This window comes from Heterocephalus glaber, unplaced genomic scaffold (genome assembly GCF_053883595.1).
Source record: "Heterocephalus glaber isolate CG9 unplaced genomic scaffold, H.glaber_assembly_v1.0 deba00001577, whole genome shotgun sequence".
NCBI lineage: Eukaryota > Metazoa > Chordata > Mammalia > Rodentia > Bathyergidae > Heterocephalus > Heterocephalus glaber.
Window position 1 is genome coordinate 29,998,501 of NW_028258358.1, and position 25,879 is coordinate 30,024,379.

Consider the following 25,879-nt stretch of genomic DNA (forward strand, 5'->3'; position numbering starts at 1 on the left):
CTCTTTGCCCTGATTCTCAACAAATCTGGCTAAAAGCCCTTAACAGTAGCCATGCTACTGCCTCAACATTAGATTGCTTTGAAATGTCTTCTGCCAGATTAACTAGTCTGGCATCCTTAATCTCAGATTTAGGCAGTCTCTGGATATGAGCAAAATGCAGACAAATTTACTGCCAAGCCATAACACACATCATCTAGACTCTAACAGCCAGTGCAGTCCTTCTTCCCAGCAGAAACTTTCCAAGCTTAGTCCTTTTTTTTCTTCCTAGTACCAGTGATTAAACTCAGGACCTTCTGCTTGTAAGGTAGGGGCAGTGCTACTGAGCTAAATCCCCAGCCCTCCCAAGCTTAGTCTTTACTGGCAGCATTTCTATCAGCCTTCTGGTCCTCTGAACTCTGACCAGAATCTCCCATCAAGTTCAGCCTCAGGCATCATCTCTACTTGTCCAGCCGGCATTTTCAAATCTTTCTAAACTCTTCCCACAACCCAGTTCCAAAGGCTCCTAAACCACATGGTTAGGTACAGTCACAGCAATGACCCCACTTCTCTGATACCATATTTTGTCTTAGTTAGGTTTTTTTTTTTTGGTACTAGGGATCGAACTCAGGACCTTGTTCTTTCTAGGTAGGCACAGTGCCGCTGAGCTAAATCCCGAGCCCAGTTAGTTTTCTCATTGCTAAGACAAAATATCCAACACTCACAAGTTAAGGGAAGAAAGGTTTATTTGGCTCACAGTTTATAGAGGTTTTAGTCCTTAATCAGCTGCCTCCATGGCAGTGTGGCACATATCAGAGGGGCAACAGGTTATGGCAGACAGAAGGTAGCAAAAGCAACAAGGGACCTTAACAGCATCTTTCTGTCCCTTTTATCTTACCCAGGCTACTGAAGGCAGATAGCACTCACACTCTTAATCCTAGCGCCCTTGAGCTTAGCATTGTACCATGAATCAATTCCAGGTCACACACTCTAGATCCAGCCACCTCTGAAACATCCCCACTTATGACCACATCAGGATTTGGGGGAACATCTAAACACAAGCCATAACAACTATCATGCTTTATCATGTCTTTCCAATTTTTAAAAGTGAAGTTAAGAAAATATGTACTAATTTTTTTTTTGGTACCAGGGATCGAACTTGGGACCTTGTGCTTTTGAGGCAGGTGGTGGAACTACTGAGCTAATCCCTGGCCCTGTACTAATTTTTTTTTTTTTTTTTTTTGTACCAGGGATTGAACTCAGGTCCTTGCGCTTGTGAGGCAGGCACTGGAACCACTGAGCTAAATCCCTGGCCCTGTACTAATTTTTGAAAGACTGTCTTCAGGCCCGGAGATTTAGCTCAGTGGTTCCAGTGCCTGCCTTGAAAGCGCAAGGTCCTGAGTTCAATCCCTGGTACAAAAAAAAAAAAAGACTGTCTTCATGCACTGTCCCTTCCTCACAGCTATAGATACACCCAACATGGCAAACGAGGAAGACAGAAAGCAAGTAAAATATAAAACGGTGAGAACACCAAAGAAAATAGCTTGCTTCTTTGTTTATTGATTCCATCTCTGAATGATGGAATGAATGAATGGTTTAGGAATCATAAACTTACAGACACTTTTAGAGGTGGAAATTATCTTGGGGGTCATTCAAAGTGGAAATTCTAACTCAAAAAAATAAAATGACATGTCCAAAAATAAGAATTTACTTACTGCTTCAACCTGGATAAGTACGTTGAATCAATATGCATCAAGTGCTCATTGACCAAAAAAATCACAACCAATCTATTCACAAGCCTAGGAACTTTCCAGAATTCCAGAGTGAGTCATTCCAGGCTGGTAAAGGATTTGCCAAGACAGCTGTGAGCTGCTGAAGCCCAAACCATATCCTTCCACGGCCTCAAGAGGCACCTAGATGATCCTAAGATACCTTAGGGTTGAGAATGAAAGTGTTTCAAATAAATGCATTAAAAACAAATCCACAACTGGCACCTGCCTTGCAAGCCCAAGGTCCCGAGTTTGATCCCTGGTACCAAAAAAAAAAAAAAAAACCAAATCCACAAGGTAAATGGCACAAACTTATAGTAGACCCATGAAAACATTCCGATCCAGTTCAGGCTCAGAAGTTGACAAATGATAAAATAACACAACCATTTGCATACTTAAAATTTGCACAACACAAAATATATCACATTTCTATATGAACAGTGATATAATGATAAGAGTATGTTAATTCCCTAACCACTCCTATCACTCTGTAGCTTTCATGCTATGTAGATTACAAATATCATAGAGTTCACATACAGCATTAAGATAAACTGAGAGTGTTAGAGAAAATGGAAGGAAAAAAGAACATAGACGTGTTATTTTAATATCTTAGTATCGGCATTAATGTCTGCTTTAACATAGTGTGACCATACTTGGATCTTGAGCAGTTGGGTTTTTTTCGGTTAATATCATGTTTATCGGGACCTCAGTTTCTTTCCACCTGATTAGCAGTACCCCACCTCACTGGAATCTAGGAAGGAACTAATGTGTTCTGAAACCAAATTTGATGCTTAGAAAATCCTTGAGCTGGTGAAAGGCACACCTGTGTTATTTGGCAGGTGAACTGAATCTCAAGCAAAGCATTTCTGCAAATCTCTTGTTTAGTTGGCTAAACTGGTTTTCACTCCTATTAAACAACCAAGGGGTGGGGGGAGGGCATCCTCTATTTTTCCTAAATGACCATAATAATGCCAAAGAAACACCTGAAAGTGGGAGGATAAGGTATTTCAGAACACTAAATATCTTTAGGTAAAATTTGTTATGTTCTAGATCTATTAATAGTTCTAGTAGTGAAAAGCTACAATGTTTTATAAAGACCAAGTTATTGAGATATTACTTCAAATAACTTAAGAGAAAGCAACTTTCTTGATATATTCACGCTTATATTTAATTAAGAAGTCTGTTAGGACAGGGGATTTAGCTCAGTGGTTCTGGCGCCTGCCTCAAAAGTGCAAGGTCCTGAGTTCGATCCCTGGTACCAAAAAGAAAAAAAAACAGTCTGTCATAAATCATTAATAAAAATTTCAATGAGCCGAATCCTAAAGAAAACAAGGAAGCTTTTATCAGTTGAGAGGTAGTCTCTGTAAATGAGTTTGTGGACTATTCAAAGCCATATAATGTTAAAGTGAAACAAGCCATCTATAACTTCTTTTTAAAAATCTCTATTTTACCTATTTTCATTTTCTGGATATTCTTATGTTGGATTATGTAGGACTTCATCACAACTTTGAATTCTTAAAGCTAAACTGCTTTGAAAAGCTTAAATATAAGGCATTCCAGAATAAATGTTCAATTCACATAGTATGTTTTAGATATTAAAGTTAAAATTTTCATTCTTTGGTCGGGCACTTGCAGTCTTAAAATGTAACTTTTCACAGTAAATGTGCAGTCCATTCTAGAGAAGGAAAAGAATAGAGTGCAGCGCTGTCTAGCTTCATAGAAGATAAAGGGTAAAAGGAAAAGAAAAATTAATCAAGTCCGCAAGCATGACGACCCTAGTCTGGTTTAGTTGGCAAAGGAACTAAAAGTACTGCCATCCAGCCTAATTTATAGATCATTTGTGGTATTTCCAACCCCTTTTAAATTGAAATTGTGCTACAATCTCTACAGTGAAAGAATATTTTTTAAAATGTTCAACAAAGAGATGAATATTTTTTCTCTCCGTAGTGCACACCATCTGTGCATAATTAACTCTTTAGACACATGTACAGAAATCTCTCTGCCAGTCAGAGCTGTCCTTCTCAGCCTGGTTATGCACTGTGTGAGTCCACCCCCAGAGATTTTGGTTCCATCGGTGTGATTGCTCATGGTGGCTAGGGTGTTCATCTCAGAGTTCCTCCTAGTTGGAATTTAGGATTTGTTTCCTCTGGAATTGTTGCAATGGTGATTTGGGCTTATGGATTTTTTTCAGAGGACAATAGGTAGAACGCCACTATATGTTAAATAAACTTTTAGTGTGGGGCACTGTATATGTAGCTCAGTGATAGCGTCCTTACCTAGCATGCGTGCAGCCCTGGGTTCAAGTCCTAATATGGCAAAAATAAGTGAATGCATACATACTAGGAACTTGTGGGGACTGGTCACAGTTCTCCTTCTAAAACAAACAGTACTCCTTAGGCTCCAAACAGCAACATTTATAACCAATAAGTTGGTAAGTTAGGATCTGCTTGAGTCTTATAGGTCACAATACTTTACTAAACTTTATTCGTGTGTCAAAAGTAAGTCAGGCTAGTAAAAACAAAGAATCATTAACAAGTTTAGTGAGTACCTACTATGAATATGACACAGGAAAGAGACTGTTGAACAAAACCAAAAGCTAAAGTAGAAACTTTGTGCGATGTTTAATTTTAGGATATACCATAAGGAATGTGACAGCTCATGACTTTCTGTGTTTTCCGAACAGTGCATTGGATTAGAAATAGAGGGATGGTTCAGAAAGAATTATCGCATAAGAATGAGTGGAAATGTGCTGGAAGGCACGAAACCAGATGATAAAGGTACTTTAGGGTGAATCATACAACAAAACGCAGAGGCTACTTCACAATCACCACTCAAAAGTTACTGATTTGAATAGCTGGGAAGATGATAAAGAAGACGTAAGGACAGGGCTTCCTGAACGTTGCTTTAAGGTTTGACCTACCAGTGAGCCCAAAGTGACGCATCAGGACAAGCTGAACAAGAGCAGAACTGTAGGGTACCTGCACCTGCTTCCCACCCAAGCAAACCACGCTCCGCCTCATTCCCATCCATGTAGTCTGGAGACGCTCCTACACACAGAGCCACACCACCTACCTGCTGCCCCGCAGCCTTGTGCTGCTTCAGAGCACAGATTACAGCATTTGGATTAAACTTAAAAAGGCACAGATCGGCCTCAATATAAAGAAAATCTTTCTTTTTAAAAAGACTGTCAAAATAAAGAAGAATGCAGACTGGACTTCTGGCCATATGCTAAACACTTGGCCCTGAAGTGTTCAGCAGGGGCTGAATAATATTCTAGAAACAGGGTAACTGTGTTGAGTGGAGCGTGTCCCAGTGGTCTCCAATGGTTCTTCCAAACCCAAGTTTTGATGATTTTATTGTTCAACTCCCTCTCTTCTCCATGGTCACTTAGTCACCTCTAATTTCATTTTGCACCCACTTGGTTAAAAAAAAAAAAAAAAGACAACAAAGGGCAGTTAAGAAATCCTTCACAAAGAACCAAAGTATCCCTGTGTAAGGATTGTGAAACAGGGCATTAGGAACTAGCGTTTTAACACACTGATTTATAGGACCTTTGGTTAATTTGGCAAGAAGTAAATCCTGAAAGGTCATACCAAGAACTACAGGAACTTTAAGTGGACAAATAACCCCATAATAAAGCCAGTGTTTTTGTTCTCTCATTTATGCCCAGATTTGTAACCTCAGGGGCTGGAAGCACACCCTGATCTTTATGTTTGTCTTGAGACAGCAATGAAGGAATGAAGGAACGAATGAGTTTATCTTACAGTTAGCCGCCGAAAGTGGAGATGGTTGGAAAAGGTTAAACAGAAGCCGACTTCATGGCATAGAATCTCAAAACTGGGAACTACAGGGACAATGATTTAATCGCTTAGTGCATTACAAGGCGTTTGCAGCGGCTCTGGCTGCGATATTCAGGATGAAGACTGTAACAGGCTCACTGGGACCTAGCTATCCGTCTGCAACCGTGTCACGCACCTCTTTACAAAGACCCTCCTTTCGCACACCACGGGACCCGAAAGGACCGCAGACTTCTAAGGGCAAGGCCAGGTTCAGGCCCAGAACCAGCGCAGCGATTCCTCCCAGCCGAGCGAGCCAAACCGGGTCATCCATCCTGCGGGGCGCGCAGGCCTTCAGAGTTCAGCAAACCGAGGCTGCGTTCATGATCTTACCGTGTGTACTTTCAGGGCACCCAAAAGGCTTTTTCTGCCCCGCTTTTACAAGACCCTCAGGACGCCGAGCTCTTTGCCTTGGGCGGGGTGGGGGACGCAGCGGGCTGTCCACATCTGGCTGCCAGTCTGGGCCCGCGCTGCTCCGACGAGAGTTGCAGTTTCCACGGCCCCGGGGCAGGAGATTCCGTGACCCGGCGCAGCATCGCCGTTCTCCCGATCGAAGGCTGCGGGCGCGAACCCGGCGGGGACAGCAGCAGCGCCCGGTTCCGCCCGGCGGCAGGGAGAGGGCCCGCGCGCGCCCCCTGGCGCCAGGTCGCAGGACCGCGGGTGGCGAAGGGGGCGAAGAGGGTGGAGGCGGCGGGGGCGGAGCCGCGGGCCGGCGAGCGCGGGGTCCCGCTGAGAGCGGGAGCGCCAGAGCGAGCGCCAGCGAAGGCGGCTGCAGCTGGCGGCATGGCTAGCACGGCCTCGGAGATCATCGCCTTCATGGTCTCCATCTCCGGCTGGGTGCTGGTGTCCTCCACGCTGCCCACCGAGTACTGGAAAGTGTCCACCATCGACGGCACGGTCATCACCACCGCCACCTATTTTGCCAACCTGTGGAAGATGTGCGTGACGGACTCCACGGGCGTCGCCAACTGCAAGGAGTTCCCCTCCATGCTGGCTCTGGACGGTCTGCACCCCTCGCCCCTCCGCCCCCCCCCCCGTGCCCGCCTCCCCGCAGCCCGAGGACCTCGGGGATCCAGGAGCGTCCGGGTGCCCTGGTCCCTGGACATCGTCCCTCGGGGATCCCGGGGCAGGGGACACGAGGACCGGCCCGGGTGGGCTGACGCCCAGGCGTCGGGTGGGGGAGCCTCGCGGTCCTGAGAGTGGAGGACACAGGGACTGTCGGGCGTGTAGTTCACCTTCAGGGACTTGCCCTTCCCTCTCCCCCAGAAAAACTGGGTTCCCAGTAAAACGGTGTCCTTGAAACCCAGGAACGCTGGGGCTGAACTCCCTTTAGCGGTTTCCTTGGTTATCTTAAAAGTAGGCGCGGTGGGAAAAAGAAACATATTGCAGGTTTTCTGTGTTCCCCTTACAAAACACTTCTACCGACCTCTCTGCTTAGGCTGTAACACTTCCTCCAAGTGTGGGCGAAGTAAGTACCTTGCTCAGGAAGTCTCCGCTGAGGCAGCGAGTGCTGCATCCCAGCCTGCCCTGTGCGCTCCGAGGTCTCCTGGCTTTGGGCTGACTTGCGTTGTACCCACGGGTTCAGTCCACGGAGAAAACTGGCTCTCTTTAGTTTGCAGAGAACACTTGATGTCGGCCCAAACACCTTGCTCAAATTCTAGGCTGCTTTTCTTCCAGGATTTTACAGCCAACGACTGGTTGGAATCCCAGCAGAAACTTATCAAGAGTCATTTGCATTAGTTTTAGATTGACTGTCTTCCCTCTCTTTATTATTGCTCTTGCAGTTTTTATTTGCATAGCTGGGTAAATAAAATATTTGATCCAGCTAAGACAGTACTTGCCACGCAAAGCAAACTGTTGCTCAACTTCATATTGGATGGAACCTGGTATAAAGGAATACGTACGTGTCTGGCACCCGGGTGGCAGCCGGGTCTGCGTCCTGTTGTGTAAAAGAAGTAGCCGGAACACTGTTTATTCCCTAGCATTGCTGTTGAATTTCCTGTGCAGTGCAGAGCACCTGGGTAGGTGAACAGGCAGGCTCTTGTTTCTGCGGTTTACATTCAGAAGCATGGGATTGACAATTGCTGTCCAAGAATGTTCTTTGTAATCTATTGCTGCTCTGTAGACAGCTGGGGTACAGGGGAGAGGAGAAAGAGATGTTCCTCGAAGATTATTGAATGCAGGCCAGTAGCATTTGCCCTTAGCGTCTGAAATGAGCATGGAGGTGGTCCTTGATTTGGGGGCAGGTGAGGTACTGGGGAAGAAGGAGTGTCCTAGAGCTTGGTGGGAGTGGAGCAGAGGGGTGTGACATTCATATGCTTCCCAGCTTGCAAAGACTTTCCTGTGTGCTCATGGGATTGGAGAAATGATTTTTTTAAAAACAAAAATTATATGTTCTGCAATGCTTTTAAATTAATAACATCTTTCCAAGTCGGTCAAGACAGAATGATTCTTTTTTTTGGTACTGGGGATCGAACTCGGGACCTTGCACTTGCAAGGCAGGTGGTGGAACCACTGAGCTAAATCCCTGGCCCTAGAATGACTTTTTAACTGCTGCATAGTATTCATTATTCTGGATAAACTGGCTTATTTAATCATTTACCCATTGTGGTCACTGGTCCCTTTCCAACGTTTTGCTGTTATTAGCACCTTACTGAAATTCTTTATATTTGTCTCTTTGTGCACATGAGTAATCTCTTCCACTGAGCAAAGGTGTTTCCAGAACAGTAGAACATGCATTTGAGTATTTGGTTCATACGGCCAAATCAGATTGCACCGACAGCGTGTGAGAACTGCTTCTCCACATTCTCTCCCCTCACTTCTTCATCCAGTATTCCCTGATTTCCTGGTGGTTTTGATCATCTTACTGTGTTTTCATTGACTATTTTCTCTCTCCCATGAGATGTCCATATCTTCTTCTTGGTTTAAGTGATTTGGCAATGCTTGTCTCTGTATATATGTGCAATAGATGTGTGCAGTCTCAGACCATTGCTTATGGTTTACATGTATGATGGCTTTTGTCATGCTTCGAAATGTGTAATACAATCACATTTATCAGTTCCTTCCTTGGAGATTTTGCCTTCTGGGGCTGTAAGAGGGCATTTCCTACTGCAGAATGATAAATGTACCTTTTCTGTATCTCCCAGAAGGGTTGAGTCACACAGCTACATCTTCACACACAGTGGAGTTGATCCCTCACCTGCATGTGAAACTTTCCAGAGCAGGGCCCTCCCTCTGCTTGTCTGCTTTCTGCCCTGAATTCCTATGTCAGGTGCATGTATTGGGTGCTGGTCTTGGCATTGCTTTGAAGCGGAAGGAGAAAGCCACCTTACTGTGGCCTTGCGAGCAGTCCAGTCTTCCTCTTAAACCAGGCATGAGCTGTGGGTCGGTAAGAGAATCCAGGAAGGGAGAAGGCTCATGACTCTCACTCATCTTGTGTTAAGTAGACAATCAAGTCTTTTGGATGCAGATGATGGTCAAAGCCCTGATTTCTCACCCTCAGGAGTGTGATTGCTATTTCAGTTTTCCCTATAAGGAAGAAGAGGCTTAGCAAAGCCAAGTGTCTAGATTGGATGTTATGCCGTGTTGAGTCCAACTCTCATTTCTGTTTAAAATAAACCTTCATATTATAGAAGGGAAGCTTTGATGAGTTTCTTGCTACTCATCAGACACTTTGTTCATATTATTCATCCTGTGAAGTGGGTGCTGCTGTCCTTGTACAGATGAGGAAATTGAGACTCTGAGAGATTAGTAATGTATTCAAGGTAAACAGAAGCAGCAAAGCTGAAATTCAGAGTTCCTGCCTTCCCCCATCCACTCTTCCGTCAAAGAATTTGCAAAAGTACACAGAGCCAGTAGTCCAAGAGACTTTTTTTTCTCCCTTAAATCCAGGAACTACTAAAGTGCTTTGAGTGAACTGTCTCCCCCAAGTGGTTATTTTCATTTTTGCGAGTTGCAGTTGAAAATAAGGAACCTATCATTTGGAAAACACTTAGCTTTTAAGGGACACTTTGAAGGTTTCCTCCAGTGGCATTCATTAATTTAAAGTTACTATTTGAAAAGCTGATGGTTGAACGAGCCAGTGTTTAGTATACTGATGCCATCTATTTTTGTTAGTGAGAATGTTTGCCACATTTCCAAAAGAACTAACTATAAATTATACTTCAGAGAACTTTTAAGGAAATATGTTCATGCCTCAGCACTTTAATGTGTTAATTAGCTATTAACAGTGTCAGTATATTAGGCCTGTCAAGAATAATGGTCTCCTTGCCCGGGTTTTTACTACCACTTCACTTGATGGAGTTACTTCCAGGTTTTGCCCTCAGGTACTGCTAAAAAGCTAGGTTGCAAAAGATAAACTTCAAGTTTGTTGGAAGTCACTTAAACCCTGAATCTGTGGGTGTGGTGCTTATTTATAAACCTCCGGCTGAGGGACAACCTGATTCCTCTTGCAGCTGGCAGGGGAGTTTGTCCCTTCTTCTTGGTTCCTCATTTCAGTTGTCTTTGCAAGGTGCCTTCTTTTGTGCATGCAGAAAGTTAGCAACTTAGTGCTGCCATCCTCCTGCAGGACGGAGGTGCCTTGCTTTCCACACCAGGGTTCTGACCAGCCCCCAAAGAAGGATTTGACCCAGTCAGAACCTGCTTGATCCATCTTGTCTCTCCTCCTTGTACCAAGAGACCAGAGCAGGTCTGAGGTGGAAGAGTTCAGAATGAGAGATTCAGAAATAATGGTTTGTGTAGAGGTTGCCTAAGTATAAGGACTGCTGGTATTTTCCCTGTCATATGAAGGGTTGGCTGCTCTGCAGTCCTCCTGCCTCTGCCTCCCAAGTGCTGGGATTACAGGCATTCGCTGCCATGCCCAGCTTCTTATGCTGGGTTTTCTTTTGTTTTTGTTTTTGTTTTTTTGTGCTGGGGATGAACTCGGGTCCTTGCACTTGCGCAGCAGGCGGCAAAACCACTGAGCTAAATCCCTGGCCCCTCTTATGCTGTTTTTGATAGCCTCAGCATCAGTGAAATTATTTTCTGTACAGAAGTAATTAACACTAGGGTCTTTGTCATTACAGTCTGCATTTATAGGGTGTAAGTGTGTTCCAGTTAAATAATTCACCTCCCATTTGCTCTTCAAAGAATATCCTAGGAATAAGATTAAAAGTTTAAATTTCATTCTTTTCCAAAGAAACATGGGAGTGGAAACCACCAGGATTTACTCCCTGAATTTATGATAATTGTGATTTTATTATTACTTATTGTTTGTTTTACCTAAATACTAATGATAAATGCCTCACTATATCATGCCATTTAAGAGTTTTTTTCCAATTAGAAAGTTTGATTCTAATGTAAACCTGATATAAGTGTGTTCATTTACTTAAATATTTGCTTACACCCAATATATGCTTCTCTCACTATTTCAGATTAAAATATGGCAATGTTTCAGACTGAAATGAAAATGATTTAAGTAGTAAAAGGTTATTAGTTTAAATCCTGTTAATTTACAATGTCTTAATAACTGAGTAGAAGCCACTTTGAAGTTTACCATCACCCTGGCAGTGCAAATAAAAATATGTAAGGGAACAAATGATACAGGAAGGATGATCCAACAAACTAAAAGAACATATTTTTAGGGTACTTTAAATGCTCCCCTATATATGCAGTTGATTTAATAATTATAAATTACTCTTCTACCAAGCAATACTTTTTAAAGCCCAAGTCTATTTTATATTCTCTGACAAAAATACAATGTCTCTCAAATATTTCTTGTTTTAAACTCCTCATGGTTTGTAAAAATATTCCAGTGAGTCTCATGTATAACTTTCAGTAATATTAGAAGATTTGACTCTTTGGCAGCTCTTGCTGTTCAAGTATAACCTTTATAATTTAATAATGTCAAACCATTAAAATACCTATCTAAAAGGTTGATGTGCAAAGGAGCTAGAGAGTTTTGAGGGAGCAGGTGATGTCTCACAGGAAAGACTGTAGCATGGATTTTATAGTCCGAATTAGAATGAAGTCCCTTCTGCCCTTTATTAACTCACCTCTGGCAGGTAGTGGAAATGTTGATACCTCAGTTTCCTCATCAATGAATATGGGAGTAATAATACTCAGAGATCTAGCTGCAGCATCATGCATAAACCAAACCTGAAAGTGCTTGACATAGGATAGACACTCCATAACAGATTAATTTGCTTTCCATTCTCTCTTGTCTTGCCTCCTGGTTATTGTTTCAGCCAACAGAACAATCACCCAAAATGACAATGTAAGCTGAGGATTTCTCCCTGAACAGCTGCATGTTTCATGTTAACGTAAATGTCTACTTTAATTGCAGGCTATATCCAGGCATGTAGAGGACTTATGATCGCTGCTGTCAGCCTGGGCTTTTTTGGTTCCGTATTTGCACTCTTCGGAATGAAGTGTACCAAAGTTGGAGGCTCAGAGAAATCCAAAGCTAAAATCGCTTGTTTGGCTGGAATTGTATTCATACTGTCAGGTAACTAATAACTTTCTTTCACACAAGGTACTTCGTATTGATGAAATAACACTAACCAGAGTGCTTTTCCTTTGATACCATTTAGGGCTGTGCTCAATGACCGGCTGTTCCCTGTACGCAAACAAAATCACAACAGAGTTCTTTGATCCTCTCTTTGTGGAGCAAAAGTAAGTGTTCCAGTCAATCTGCAGTATGTGTTTCTAGCTCACTGAAAATTGTAGACATGAACGTTCTAGATTCAGAGTTGTGAAATTCCCGCGTGGCTGTTGGAAAGTGAAGCACACTATTAAGTGGTAGCCGATGGAATCCTTCAAATGTGTGTACCACATTGACAAAAGGCATTTAGTTACTTCATTAGCTTTCCATAGTCTTTAGCACGAGGCACAGGATTTAGAACATAAGCTTTATCCACTGTACATCATAAAATCGAAGTCCAGGGCAGGGAAAGCAGAAGAGAGGTGTGAGATGGGAAGAAAGAATGACAATATGAGAGAACAAAACCTCAGAGCTTGTCCAGACTGATATTCATCCAAAATGATATTTGCCTCTGGGCAAATATTTGTCTCTGGGCCTTGTAAATTTGCTCTTCTGTAACAAGCTCCTCCTGATCCACCCTTATAAAGAACGGATGTGACTCACAGTTTTTAAAAAGTGCTCTGTAAGGGGCCAGGGATTTAGCTCAGTGGTTCCTCCGCCTGCCTCCCAAGTGCAAGGACCCAAGTTCGATCCCCGGTACCAAAAAAAAAAAAAAAAGTGCTCTGTAAGCCTGGTACTGATACTCAAATACGGCTGCTCAGCTGCAGATGAGTGTTTTAGCATTAACAGATCAGTTTGTTTGTTTGTTGCTTTTAAACTATAGGCTGTTGCTTTTTAAAGTTTTCCTGGGTTTATTTCACTGCACTGGGAAAAACCTGCAGATACCAAATCAGAAACAACCACATATCAAATCTTTTGTCTTACATGAAATTGCTCATGTACCTCTGTAGGAAGTCGCATGTGTAAACATGTGTATTGTTATCTACCAGGCTGGCGATTCTTTCAGACTTCAGATCAAATGTTATACATTTTTTAAAAAGCGAATTACTGAAATAACTGGTTTTGGTGTATTTAGCAATCTTCAGAAAACCAGTTTTCTATTTCTGACATTAGTATAGTAAATGCACAATAGGAAATGTTCAAACTTTGAAATGTAATGAAAATAATGAGAACCCCTAACATATGCCAAGTAGAGCATTATGAATTTTAGATTATTATGTTTTTATAACACCCTTATAGGTAGGTTCTCTTGGGACTCTCTTATTTGAAGTTGAGGGAAGAGATCAAGTAATATGTTCATGGGTACTTGGATTAAACTAGTAGCTATTTGAACCATGATTTAAATCAAGTGGTTGAACTATAGAGCACTTGCTCTAAAATGTGAGATTTATAATATTCTGCTGCTTCATAATTCTTGTCAGGATGCTACATATACTTTCATGAGGGAGTTTCTTTTGTACATTTTAAAGAAGTTTTCATTCAGAAACCCTATGAAATGAAAAACAAAAATGACTAAGACTCTAGTATAAATTGTACTTTCCTGCCTATGTTAGAAAAATGTGTCCTGTTGTGTAAATTTTCTCCCAACTTATCTTTGATGAAAACTGAGACTACACTCTGGAGATCAGAACCATTTTAATGATATTTAAATGAAATGTTATATTTAATTTTTTCTCAAGGACTGATACCATTAATATACCATAAAATCCTATTTTGCATGGTTTATTTTGTTTAATGTGTTGCTAACTTTTCTGGAGTCACTGTTTTTGTTTTCCTGACTATCAAGGATGTCTTTGTCTGCATCTTAAAAGTCATTGGAACCCTTTGTCAAAAGGTCAAGGCCCATTCCTGAATGCTTCCTGCGCTTGCGAGATTCAGTTCGGTACCTTTGGAGTTTCTTAGGCACCTGTCATCATTATGAAAACACAGTTCAGTAGTGTTGTACTGTGAGAGGTTTTTCTCACTTCCAAATTCTTAGTGCTCATTGCACTATCCTAGTCCCACAGATGGTCTCTCCGTGTTCCTTTTCCACCTCTGCCTAGTCTCTCTGTCTCATCTGTAAAAGAGGGATAACAGAATCTGTTTCATAGAGTTGCTAAGAGAATAAATATATGCTTAGAATGTGTGTGCGTGCATGCGTGTACGTGGGAATTGGGCTCTTTTGTATTATATTAGCCATCATTAAGATTCCTTTTTTAGTTATGTACAATATAAAGATGTGACCGACCTTATTGATAACCTTTTAGGTAGTTTTTTTTCGCAATGATTTAAACAAATAAATTAACAATTTGGGGCCGAGGATTTAGCTCAGTGGTTTTGCCACCTGCTGCACAAGTGCAAGGACCCAAGTTCAATCCCTGGTACCAAAAAAAAAAAAAATTTGCCAGTTTACCTTACGTAATTAAAAGTACAAGAGGTAGGGTTATGAAAAACAGCACTACTATCTGAGTGTGGTGGCACACCGCTGTAGTCCTAGCAACCCAGTAGGCTGAGGCAGGAGAGCTAAAGTTTGTGCCCAGCCTGGACAACTAAGCAGTTTAGCAAGACCGTACCTCAAAATAAAAAATAAAAAGAGCTGGGACTGTAGCTCAGTGTGAAGACCCTGGGTTCAATCCCCAATACTCCAAACAAAACAAAACAAAACAAAAAACACAGTGCTGCTTACAAACTGGTATTTGTAAATACTTCACATCAACATATTATAGAAAATTTAGCCTATAAACAAATGTGAGTACTGATCATGTGTTGACTACTTGAAGCTAGAACTTTCTCTCCTTCCTCTGTTATTCTCCTCAGTGTCTCACACAAAGAAAGGCCCCCAGTGATCTAAATAAATTCTAATAGGATCAAAGAATCATCAAGGCCTGAGAATTGTAAATGTGTTAGATTCTCATTACAATGATAGAAAAGAGGCATAAAAATGACATATGATGCCCACAGGAATCCAAAGACCTCAGATAAACAAAATGTGCTTTTTTAAACACCAGTAAATTGTCATGATTTCCTCTGGTTTTCTGTTACCACCACCTTGTGGTAGAGAAGAGGAGGATAATTCAGAAGATCAGTAAACTACACAATGGCTATAGAGACAGAATAGCCTGGTTTCGTAGGTATGGAAATGTCATCACGTTTAAAGCAAGGTTTTGCTTTGGCCTATTCTAGGGGAAAGTACTTCCTCCACTGGCCTTTGCTAGAATTTCACCTTTGGCGCCTCTGATTTCATTTGTCCATGAACTTGGAGAGGAATATGTGCAGGAATCAAAGTTCATGGCTGAGCTACCCTTGGGTGAACTGGAGTTTGGAGGATGCAGCTGTAGGAAAGGGTCTATTTCTTTGGTGTCTTGCTCGACTGGGAAGAGAATCAAAAGCATCCTTTTCAACTCTGTCTTCTTCACCAGCACAGTGGCTAGAAATTTTGTTACTGCAGACCAAGGCCCTACACGACAGCAAGCAAGCTTTCTGTTGGTGCAGCGGTCAAGGTGCATGCCCTCTTCTCTTCCCACTGTGTTCATACGTTAGTCTTTCAAAACACAAGCACCAGGGCCAGGGATTTAGGTCAGCGGCACCGTGCCTGCCTGGAAAGCACAAGGTCCTGAGTTCGATCCCCGGTACCAAAAAGCAAACAAACAAACAAAAAACCACGAGCACCAGCAAATGTGCCTCCCACTGGAGTCCCAGGTGACTAACCCGAGGCCGCTGGTGTATTACGGTCCTTGGACAGGACCCTGAGAGATGGGCCCCAGTTTGAACTGCTGTCTGATATCCTAAAATGTGTGGAGCGTGGTTTTCGTGTTAGTTTGCTGCTGCTGATTTTCATACAATTTCTATACTGTGTTAATTGGATCTTCCTTGTAGAGGAGGCACACTCTGGATGCCTAAGTTAGAAAAATACAACTAAGTTGATCAACAAAGTTCATATTGTGCTCAAGGAACTCAGTAGAGCTTTGTTGGTGAGGAAAATGTCAGTGGCTTCTGATGTAGAGTCAAGGTGAAGATCCCGGCAGTCACACTGTGGTGCTGAATGCTCAGTGGCTATCTAGAATTCTACGACTCTTCCTTTCCCACCACAGATCTGGGTAGAGTTTTCTTTCAAGTTACATTTGACAGAGTTACAGTCTTCATCTGTGTTCTGCTGCCTCCCCATTTTTATCATTTGTTTTGCTTCCTTGCATTCAAGTTATGATTATGTTCATGACTCCAGCCTGCAGAGCCTTGAAAACTATTTCTCCACTCATCTCTTTAGGCTCCTTTTTATTAAAACAAAACCTACCAAATCCAAAAAAATCTCCCCTCCCGGAAGCTATGGTAATAGGTACCCCATAGGGTGATTCACCATGCCAGGGTGAGCACATTATTCCCATCATTGCTTTGTTCCCCAAACCACTAACTACCTGGATATCTTGCTTGTTTTCTTAAATAAAGTGTTCTGAGTAAGAATTGACATGAAGAAACTGTTTTCCAAATTAAGCAAAGTTACGGCACTTGAGCAATTCCTTATTCAAGGAAACAGAACATTGTGATCTTAGATTTATTCTCTTTCTCTGTGTGAGATTTACCATTGATGTTTTGGCTTAGATAGTCTCATGTTTGGGTCTTATCCTCTAAGCTTTTCTGTTTTTATTATTTTCAAAACCATGGAACACTCTTCATTCCTGGGATATTTGCTTTCTGCTTCAGGATTTGAGCTTTAGTAAGGTAAAATCTTTTCGCTATCATGGTTATTTAGTAGTTAGAAATAAATGACTACCAGGCTAGGGGTGTAGCTGGGGGTGTAGAGAGGCAGGTTTGGCATGTACAGAGATAGGGTTCAGTCCCTAGGACTAAAAAATAAAAGATGAAGAACAAAAACATAAAAAGCTGCCTATTTTCAGATAAACTATCTCATTCTTGTTGTCAAGTTTAATGAACAAACAATTCCAGAAGTAAAATACAGATTTTCCTGGGTGAGGTTGGAAAGAATATCATTCTCACAGGGGAACTTGCCAAGATATTTAACTTCACTGTTCTGTCCTTATAGTTTATTACCTTATGATGTTTGTTCATTTAAGATTACTCGTGAGGTTATTTGGAGAATGAGCTAATGTTGGTAAAGAGCACATAGATTCTTGGAGAGAAGATTCCATATAGGTGCCAAGTATGAGAACAAATTACATTTGGGCCTGTATTTAGCTCAGTGTTTCCGCCGCCTGCCTTGTTAGCACAAGGACCTGAGTTCGATCCCCGGTACCAAAAACAACAACAACAACTAGATTCAGCTGTTAAATATTAAGGTGCTATTCTGTCATTGTACTTTGTTTGGAAGCAGCACGGGCTATTTCTGATCACTGGAATTCCCCTGTTACTTTCATTATACTGGCAGGCCTGAAAAATCTGCCGAAAACTCTGGATACCAAGTGATTAGCAAGTCTATCTTGTTTTTACAGAGCAGTACATGGAATGATTATTCCTCTCAGTGCATCCTGCTTTCTGGTGGTTCAGCTCTTACCCCTGTCACACCTGGGTTTACTTCCAGTCATTTTTCAGGACTTGTCTGGAGGGAGGTACCCCATCTGCACCTCTCTCTGTGTCTTGTGAACCCATCATAATCCACTGGTGGTTAGCACCTACTTGTGAATGAGCCTGTCTCCCAAACCAGGCTGGGAGCATCTCAAGAGAGTCTGCACAGTTAATCTGGAATCTCTTGGGTAAGGGTGAATATGTCTCACAGGTGACCTTACCAAGATATTTAACTTCACTCTCCCATCTTCATTATAATTATTACCTTAGTCCATGCTGCATGACTTACGGTAAAGGGCGTAAGTCGGTGGTGATGTGAGTCTGTAGAGTGCAGACAACATGCTTGGTTTTCTTTCTTTGTTTTTTGTTTTGAGACAGGGTCTCCCTGTGCAGTGCAGGCGGGCAGTGAACTCACCATGTAGCTCAGGTTGGCGTTGAACTCACAGCGATCCTCTTGCCTCAGCCTCCTGAGTGTTAGGATTACAGGCATGCACCACCAGGCCTGACTTCAGCTGTGCTTGTGAAGAAACAGTTAAAGGAATTGGGAAAGGAGGCAGTATAGCACATTGTTGAATAATCAGAAAAAAAAAACCCGCCAAATTTTACTATAAGCTATTTCTTAGGGGCTGGGTATTTAGCTTAGTAGCACCATACCTGCCTCATAAGTTCAAGGTCCTGAGTTTGATTCCCGTTACCAAAAAAAAAAAAAAGAATAATCAGAACCCTGGATCTGGGAAGTGAACCCTTGTTCTGTCACATAGCTGTACAACCTTGAAGAAGTTACTTGTCCTTTCTTTGCCCTCTGTCCCCATCTGTGAGATGGGGATAAGGAATTGTCATCATTACATGAGTTAGTACATTTCAGCTGTTTAGAACCACATCTAGTAAACATTCAAAAAACGTTAGCTCTTATTTTGAAGGTACTAACTCTTACAGAGTACATATAAGGGTAGAAGTACATTAATACACAGTTTGCTCAGATTAGTCATAAGGAAATATATGTTGGATGTTGGAGACCTTTTTCATGACTCTCAACTCTCAAGTAAGAAGGAAGGTTTGAAAGACCATCGCGGGAAATCACTAAGGGGAGAAAGTGTAATTTCATCTCTTTAATCTTTGGCTGTCTCTGATGAGTAACGACGTAACCGTCAACTAGACAGATACCTTTGAGATTCTCCTCAAGAGAACTTACCTGACATTAGTCTTTCCCAACAACGAATTCAGTTCTGAAATGTTTTCAGATAGGCCGTTGAGGATTCTGAACAAGATGTAAGATACACTTTAAACTTATCCCAGCTTTCTTGCGGCAAGCCTGGCTGATAGGTTTAACTTCAGGACAAAGAGATGATGTACACATCCACATGCACACAGGTTCCTGACTCGCTCATGAGCTGTACAACTTTGAGGATGTAAGAAGAGGGCTGAGAAGTGAAGTGCACAGCTGGAGCGGAAATGAACTGGCCAGATCAGGAGTGCCAAAGAGGGAGTTTTAGGAAAGATACTCATCATTGGCTATCACATTATGCATCTGAAAAACACGTCCTGGACATCCACAACCAGCCCTGCTCCTGTGTTGTTTTAATAAAATTACACACATGAAAGACAGAGCCCCAAGCCACAGGTGCATGCTATTTTGCATCTTTAAGTATCTCAAGTCCTAGAGTGAGCGGGCTTCAGATCCATCCAGCCTCAGCCTTTGACTGCATGACAAAAGGAACAGCAAGGCAGAAAATTTGTACATGGAGAGCATTATTGCAGGATATTTTCTTCACAACCATCGTGTTACTTTTCTCTACTTTTTTCCCTTTGAAGGTTGGACTATCTTCCCTCCTAAAATTATGCCTTATTATTTATTACTCTTAGCAGAAATACACCCTGAAAAAGCCAGAGGCTTTTCATAAAATATTGAGCTTTAGTAAAATAGGATGGCAGTGCCAGGTACCACAGGTGATTAAGTTTCTGGTTTTCAGTAGTGGTCAGTCGCGGGATGAAGGTAACAAATCAACAGGCCACAGCTTGGCACTATGAATTCACTGAAGGGAACCCAACAGACATGTACTCAGTATTGTTACAGATCACAGGATTGTGTCATTAATTCACACCATCTTGAAACTTTCTGAAGGGATTCAGAAATCATGAATTTGGCTTGTATTAACTGGCTTGCTTATTCATTTTCATATATTTTACTTCTCATATAGGCTCTGTTCCAAGGAAAATATTATTTCTATTTGACTTCCACTATGAATTCTGTCCAACATGTAATAAGTAGTATTCATTTAGAGTTGACTTGAAACCCTTTGTCTACCCTGGTTGTTTGTTTTGTTTTTTTTAACAATTTCATGTGATGGCTTTTGTAACTGATTCTTTCTCTTTCAGACCCTTTTTCTTCACTCTGTTGAATGTGTGTCACAGACTTACTGAACAGTGATTTCAGTTCATACCTGTCAGTGTGTCTTCTGGGAAATAATGAAGTCCTTAAAAGGCAGAATTGAGAGAGAGAGATAATAGAATATTCACTCCAGGGCCAGGGATTTAGCTCAGTGGTTTCGCTGCCTGCCTCGAAAGTGCAAGGTCCTGAGTTTGATCCCCCGTACCAAAAAAACCCAAAAAACGAAAAGAATATTCACTCCAATTTATTTCCAGGGCACGTTTCCTTTGCCTCTGCTTGGAGCTCTTTCTTTTCATAATGCTAAAAGGATGATTTCAACGCCTCAGGAAGATTATCCAAATTTCAGGTTATCTGTTGCAGATCTCTGGCCAACAGTATCCTCTTGGCCCTGAGCCAGCTTTCCCACTCACAGTGTAGCCTCTTTGTTATGCTCACATTTTCTTCCTCATCTCCAGATCTTTCTGGCAGATCTCTGACTGTCAAATGGAACTTGGTTCATAGATGCAAACATTGTTTTTGGAGTATCTTAGTTGACAGGACTCATTAAAAGCAGCTGGTAGGGCCTCAATTCATTTGTGTCAGTGAATGTGACTTTGGTAAACCAGTAATCGGAAACAGATTTACTTTTAAAACACAGATTAACTGCTTAACATTTTCGGGAAAAATAAAGCCCGACGGGCTGGGGATTTAGCTCAGTGATGCCGCTGCCTGCCTCGCAAGAGCAAGGTCCTGAGTTCAATCCCAGGTACCAAAAAACAAAACAAAACAAAAATAAACCAGGAACATCTAAGGTGTTAAAATGTAGTCTTAACTACTCGTTGAAGTTACTCTCTTCTACCTGGCTGTGTCTGGGGCCTGAAGCCGTGCGTGTGGCTCTCACTTCATGTTGAGAAGGCCAGGACTGTGATAACACTTGGTGACCTTGATGTGACACAGCTCATACTGTCATGCGTAGTGTAGCCTTGTAACCTCCACAGCAATCCCGAGACTGAAGAACACTCCTCTTTTTATCTTCTTTGTACCCCAATTCCCACTCTGACTGGATTCGCCACCTCTGGGGAGCTGTGTAGCTTCCCCTGCTCATCTCCACAGGAATGACAGGCCAGATACCATGCTAACCAAGTGTTCAGAGTGGACACAAGAAAGAAACAACCTGTTCTCACAAATCTTATAGTCCAGCAGGGTTAGTCAAATGTTAAGCAAATAATTACAGTAAATTGTGATGAAACCTAACAATAGAGGCAGAAGAGCATGTCTGCTCCAGCAAACATGACTGTGGTTCTCCCAAATATGTAGATGTGGTTCAAGTCAATGTCCAAGGTAACAACAGTGACTTACAGTCAGCTGACTGGGCTAGAACTTGTGTGTGTGCTAAGATATTTTTATATGCATTACCATATTTAATCTTCATTCTAATCCTGAAGGTAAGTGTTAATATCCTCATTTAACAAATGAGGAAATTGAAGCTCGGCTGTCGCATGTTGACTTCTCCTGTGTCAGCTAAAACTGGCGGAACCAGGATTTAAAACCCAGAACTGTGATTCAAACCCTGAGCTCTCAGGTGTTGTTTTAGCTTCTTTTGATGTACACCTTAACTAAGTAAAATATTTTATTAGTATTTTAAAAACCCAATCAGTGCCAACTACAATTAGTTCTCATTTCAGAAAGAGGAGAGAGTTTCTCTCTGGCTCATTAAGTTCTCAGTGGCTCCAAGCTCTGGGATGTGGAATTCTTTCTGAAATCCCTGGGGCTGTCTTGTCACCCAGCACAAAAAAGAAGAGGGGAGTCGTTAAAACCAGGGCATACTGGCTCTGAAAAGGGACAGAAAAGCCCCTCCAAAAATAAAGCGGAAAAAAAAAAAAGCAAAAACTCTTGCAATAAATGAAAGTGCCTCATTTCTCCCCAGAGAAATGAATGACCTTAATGAAGCTCTCGGAGCAAAGGGACCAGGACTTTTCCAAACATACTAGTTGTCCTCCTCGTTTTAATCAAGGTGCCAACAGTCTAAATAATAAAATATTCCAGTTATCTTAAACCAACCAAATGTTTTTAAAAATGTTTAAAATCAGGGCCGGGGATTTAGCTCAGTGGTTCCACCGCCTGCCTCGCAAGTACAAGGACTCAAGTTCGATCCCAGGTACGACCCCCCCAAAATAAATAAAGTTTAAAATCTTAAAAGTCCATCATGTTGTCAGTGTTAACGTTTCAAAATTGAATTCTATCAGTAACCCAGTCTTTCAGAGAATCACTGTCTAACCAAAACTTTTCCCCTAATGCGTAGGTTTTATACAACCCAAGGCCTACATTACTGCAAGAACGGGTTTATATAAGTAAGCATTTTATGGGAATCATCTGCAAACATGCATTTTGCCCAATTTCCCACCATTCTCCTGGGGGCTCCCTGATGAGAACCAGGCTGATCAGACCTTGCCCAGCCTATCTATCTCCCTGCTAGTCCCTCTCCTGGTGTTCTCTGCCTCTTTCTCTGCTCAGTTCTCTTTCACTGCCTGGGAGGTACCCTCAAGACCTACAAAATAGCCCACGCCTGCAATCCCAGCACTTGGGAAGCAGGGGGATCGTTGACAGTTCGAGGCCAGCTTGGGCTACATGTGGTGGTGGTGAACCTATGGCACGTGTGCCACAGTGAGCTATTTTTATCATGAAAGCTCTAAAAAAAGTTTGCCATCACTGGGCTACAGAGTGAGTACAAGGCCAGCCTGGACTACATAGCAAGACCCTGTCTTAGAGTCAAAACCAAACCAGAACAAAAAAGAATTTAAATAACATCAAAGGCCTTCTGAATGGCAGCAAAAGTAGAATGGGCCAGTTCATTTCCTTTTCTCACTCCACTTCTCAACCCTCTTTGGGGATGATTTTGTGTGTGAGTAGACTGAGGATGCCCTTCATCACTTAGACCAAGGTTCTGTTTATGATGTGAACCCTTGGAGAAGTTTTGGGCTCCCAGAGCATAATCAGTGTTCCAGAGCTAGGTACAGTGCCAAAGCCGAGGTGTTCTGTCACTATTATTCCTGGCCTCACCTGTCACCTGCTGTCCCAGGAAATTTAGCACAAGAGTGAGAAAAGGAGGGATCACAGGGCAACATTTTATGTGCACATGGCCCCATCCTAGTTGAAAATGCACCAGTGCCCCTAGGTCCCTGTTGCTTCCTGTTCTCCTGGTTAGTGGTGGGGGCTACACTAACCCCACCTGCCCCGAGTACACACTAGAACACTTGCCTATGCTGAGGACCAGAGCTCAGATAGTGACATGGCAAGTAGCAAGGGATGAGAGGCTCAGGACGATCCCCTTCGAGTGGCCACAACTGCACCATCCAGTGGCCACCTGGTTAGGGGAGGGGACAGCTGGGAATGGGGCTGGGCTTGGGCTCCATCTTCGCTTCTGACTTTCCATGTCTCAGCTCCTCCTTGGGTTCTGTGTCATCCAAACACTGTCCCACTCTGGCTTCACTGTATACCGAAAACCACTGTTGTGAGGGGTTTTTTGCACTGCAGTGAGGGTGTATGGGCCCCAAATGAGTCATTCTTTATAAAAATAAAACAAATACTTATTCTCCAGGAAAGGGACAGGCAAACATGGGAGCAGCACACAACCCTGAGGCTTTTGTGTGTTCTCAGTCATTTGTTTGGGTGACTGTTCCTCAACCAAAAGGATTTCCTCTAGCACTCCTTGCCAGGTGACGCGTTCCTATGCTCAGTAGCATTACCCTTACCTTTGTATAGTGACCTCCCAAGGAAGGAGCTGCCTCCTTTATCTTTGCATCTGCTGAGGTTATCTGCAGAGTATAGTGGCCTAGAAGATGCTTCATACCATGCTCATGATCACAGTTGCATATTCATCTCCCCACTAAATTATAGTGATTAATCAGGTGATGCCATTTCTATCCCTGATCCTTGGTGGACACCTTGTACCTATGGTTTATTTACACCTGACTGGTATTGACAAAGACTTACTGAATTGATGGAAAATGAAAGCAGAGGTGGCCTCCCCTTTTTAAATTCAGTGTGCCAAAATAATTTATCCCGCAGGGAGAATAAATGGAAAGTTTGGGGAAGCAAAAGCACTGAACAAGAGATGCCAATAAGTCAAGAGACCTGGGTTTTGACCCTGCCTGGCTAGACACCCTCATTTCCTTTTAGAATGTTGGGGAAGTGTAAAAAAGCTATCACCAGGGCCAGGGATTTAGCTCAGTGGTTTCGCCACCTGCTGCACAAGTGCAAGGACCCGAGTTCAATCCCCAGTACCAAAAAAAAAAAAAAAGCTATCCCCATAAAACACTTTCAGAAGTTTAAAGCATTCTACAGATACAAAAGTATTACCACTTCCTTTACAAGTTCCAGTAGAAAAAAGTATAATGGGTCTTTGGTAAATGGTGGCTAGCAGGGTTAAATGCTGCTTAACCCCTCCCCCCAAAGTGAGCTATAATACTTGTGTCATATTTTCTCACAGGTATGAATTAGGAGCTGCTCTGTTTATTGGATGGGCAGGCGCTTCACTCTGCATAATTGGTGGTGTCATATTTTGCTTCTCAATATCTGACAACAACAAAACACCCAGGTAGGAATGAGACAAAAATTATCTGTTAAAAGGTACTATACTATTGTAAATCATCATTATGCATGGGACAAACTGCAGACAGGTCATGTGATCCTTTGAAACTTCAAAAGCCCAGAATTGAAAATGTTAGGAATATATGGGGCCGGGGATTTAGCTCAGTGGTTCTGCCTCCTGCCTCACAAGCGCAAGGACCCAAGTTCGATCCCTAGTACAAAAAAAAAAAAAAGCCTAGGAATATAGTCAGTTTTTAAACAAAAAGAGCTCATCATTATCACATTCCAAAAGTATTTCTGTAATTAAAAATATGAACTTGGGCCAGGGATTTAGCTCAGTGGTTCTGGTGCCTGCCTTGCAAGCGCAAGGTCCCAAGTTCAGTCGCCGGTACCAAAAAAATAAAAAATTAAAAAATGAACCTAAATGTGAGGGCATGTTTTTCACCTTGGCCTCATCAGCATATAGGCAGAAATTATTGATGAAGGTCACTACTGAAGTCTAGGTTCCAGGAAGGTGAATTTTTTAAAAACAGCTTTGAAAAAGAATAACTGAACAAATGAGTAAGTCATGAATCTCTTCTGCAGAGATTCTTTGTCATGCAAGCTACTTAGAAATGACACTGAGCTATAAATGACACTGAGCTATTTCTCAAAGCTAGAGGAGGGAAGAAAGCTAAGGAGAAACAGGAAGACTCAAGCTTAGCTACTGACAGAAATGGGCAGAAATGGTTTTCATCCAGTTTTTGTTTGTCCCATGAGTAGAATGGAATCTCCCAAACTGTTTTTGCCTTTTCAGAATGGGCTATGCATACAACGGAGCCACATCAATCATGTCTTCTCGGACAAAGTATCATGGCGGAGAAGGAGATTTTAAAACCACAAGCCCTTCAAAACAGTTTGATAAAAATGCTTATGTTTGAAGAGCTTTGCTGGAAGGCTGTGTCTTGAGTTTATTATCAAAGCAGACTGTTCACAATAATGAGCCCATCGAAGACCCTCCTATAATTAACAATCAAACTTATTTGTAAAATATGAATTTGAAGAATTTGTTGATTGTATGGATGTAAATGTTCTTACACGGTTATGCACTAATCATTTTCTGTTATGGGTTTCTATAAAAAAATAAACAGGTTATTTACAGGATTTGTACATTTCATACATTTAGAGGATGTTTAAAGCATCTGATACCAAAGGTTCAAGAACTTTTTGTAACACAGCCTTCTTGATCATTTATACCTTGAGATATTTGACCCTCCTCGTTTCATTCATAAACAGGAAGTATATAAAGAGCGGTGTCTTCGAAACAGCGTGGAGCCAATCTGAG

The 25,879-nt window shown here is 42.1% G+C and overlaps 1 protein-coding gene and 1 long non-coding RNA gene across 5 annotated transcripts in view; one reads left to right on the forward strand and one right to left on the reverse strand.

Moving 5' to 3' along the window:
* LOC110346946 (uncharacterized) overlaps positions 1-6,203 on the reverse strand; it is a 61,878-nt gene extending 55,675 nt beyond the window's left edge. The window contains exon 1 of the long non-coding RNA XR_002391233.2: positions 5,915-6,203. This is a non-coding gene — a long non-coding RNA (uncharacterized LOC110346946). The remainder of the gene's footprint in view (positions 1-5,914) is intronic.
* The window catches only part of Cldn10 (claudin 10), a 118,909-nt gene extending 93,211 nt beyond the window's left edge, over positions 1-25,698 (forward strand). For 2 of the 4 annotated variants that reach the window (XM_004870831.4, XM_004870830.4), the window contains exons 2-5: positions 11,904-12,065; positions 12,151-12,232; positions 24,455-24,562; positions 25,352-25,698. In XM_004870831.4, coding sequence (XP_004870888.1) covers positions 11,904-12,065; positions 12,151-12,232; positions 24,455-24,562; positions 25,352-25,475 — 476 coding nt within the window. In that variant the 3' untranslated portion in view covers positions 25,476-25,698. Of the gene's footprint in view, positions 1-6,310; positions 6,585-7,442; positions 7,603-11,903; positions 12,066-12,150; positions 12,233-24,454; positions 24,563-25,351 lie in introns of those variants that run through there. The other 2 variants (XM_004870829.3, XM_021249032.2) reach the window with 2 other exon arrangements.
* Positions 25,699-25,879: the final 181 nt, after the last annotated feature.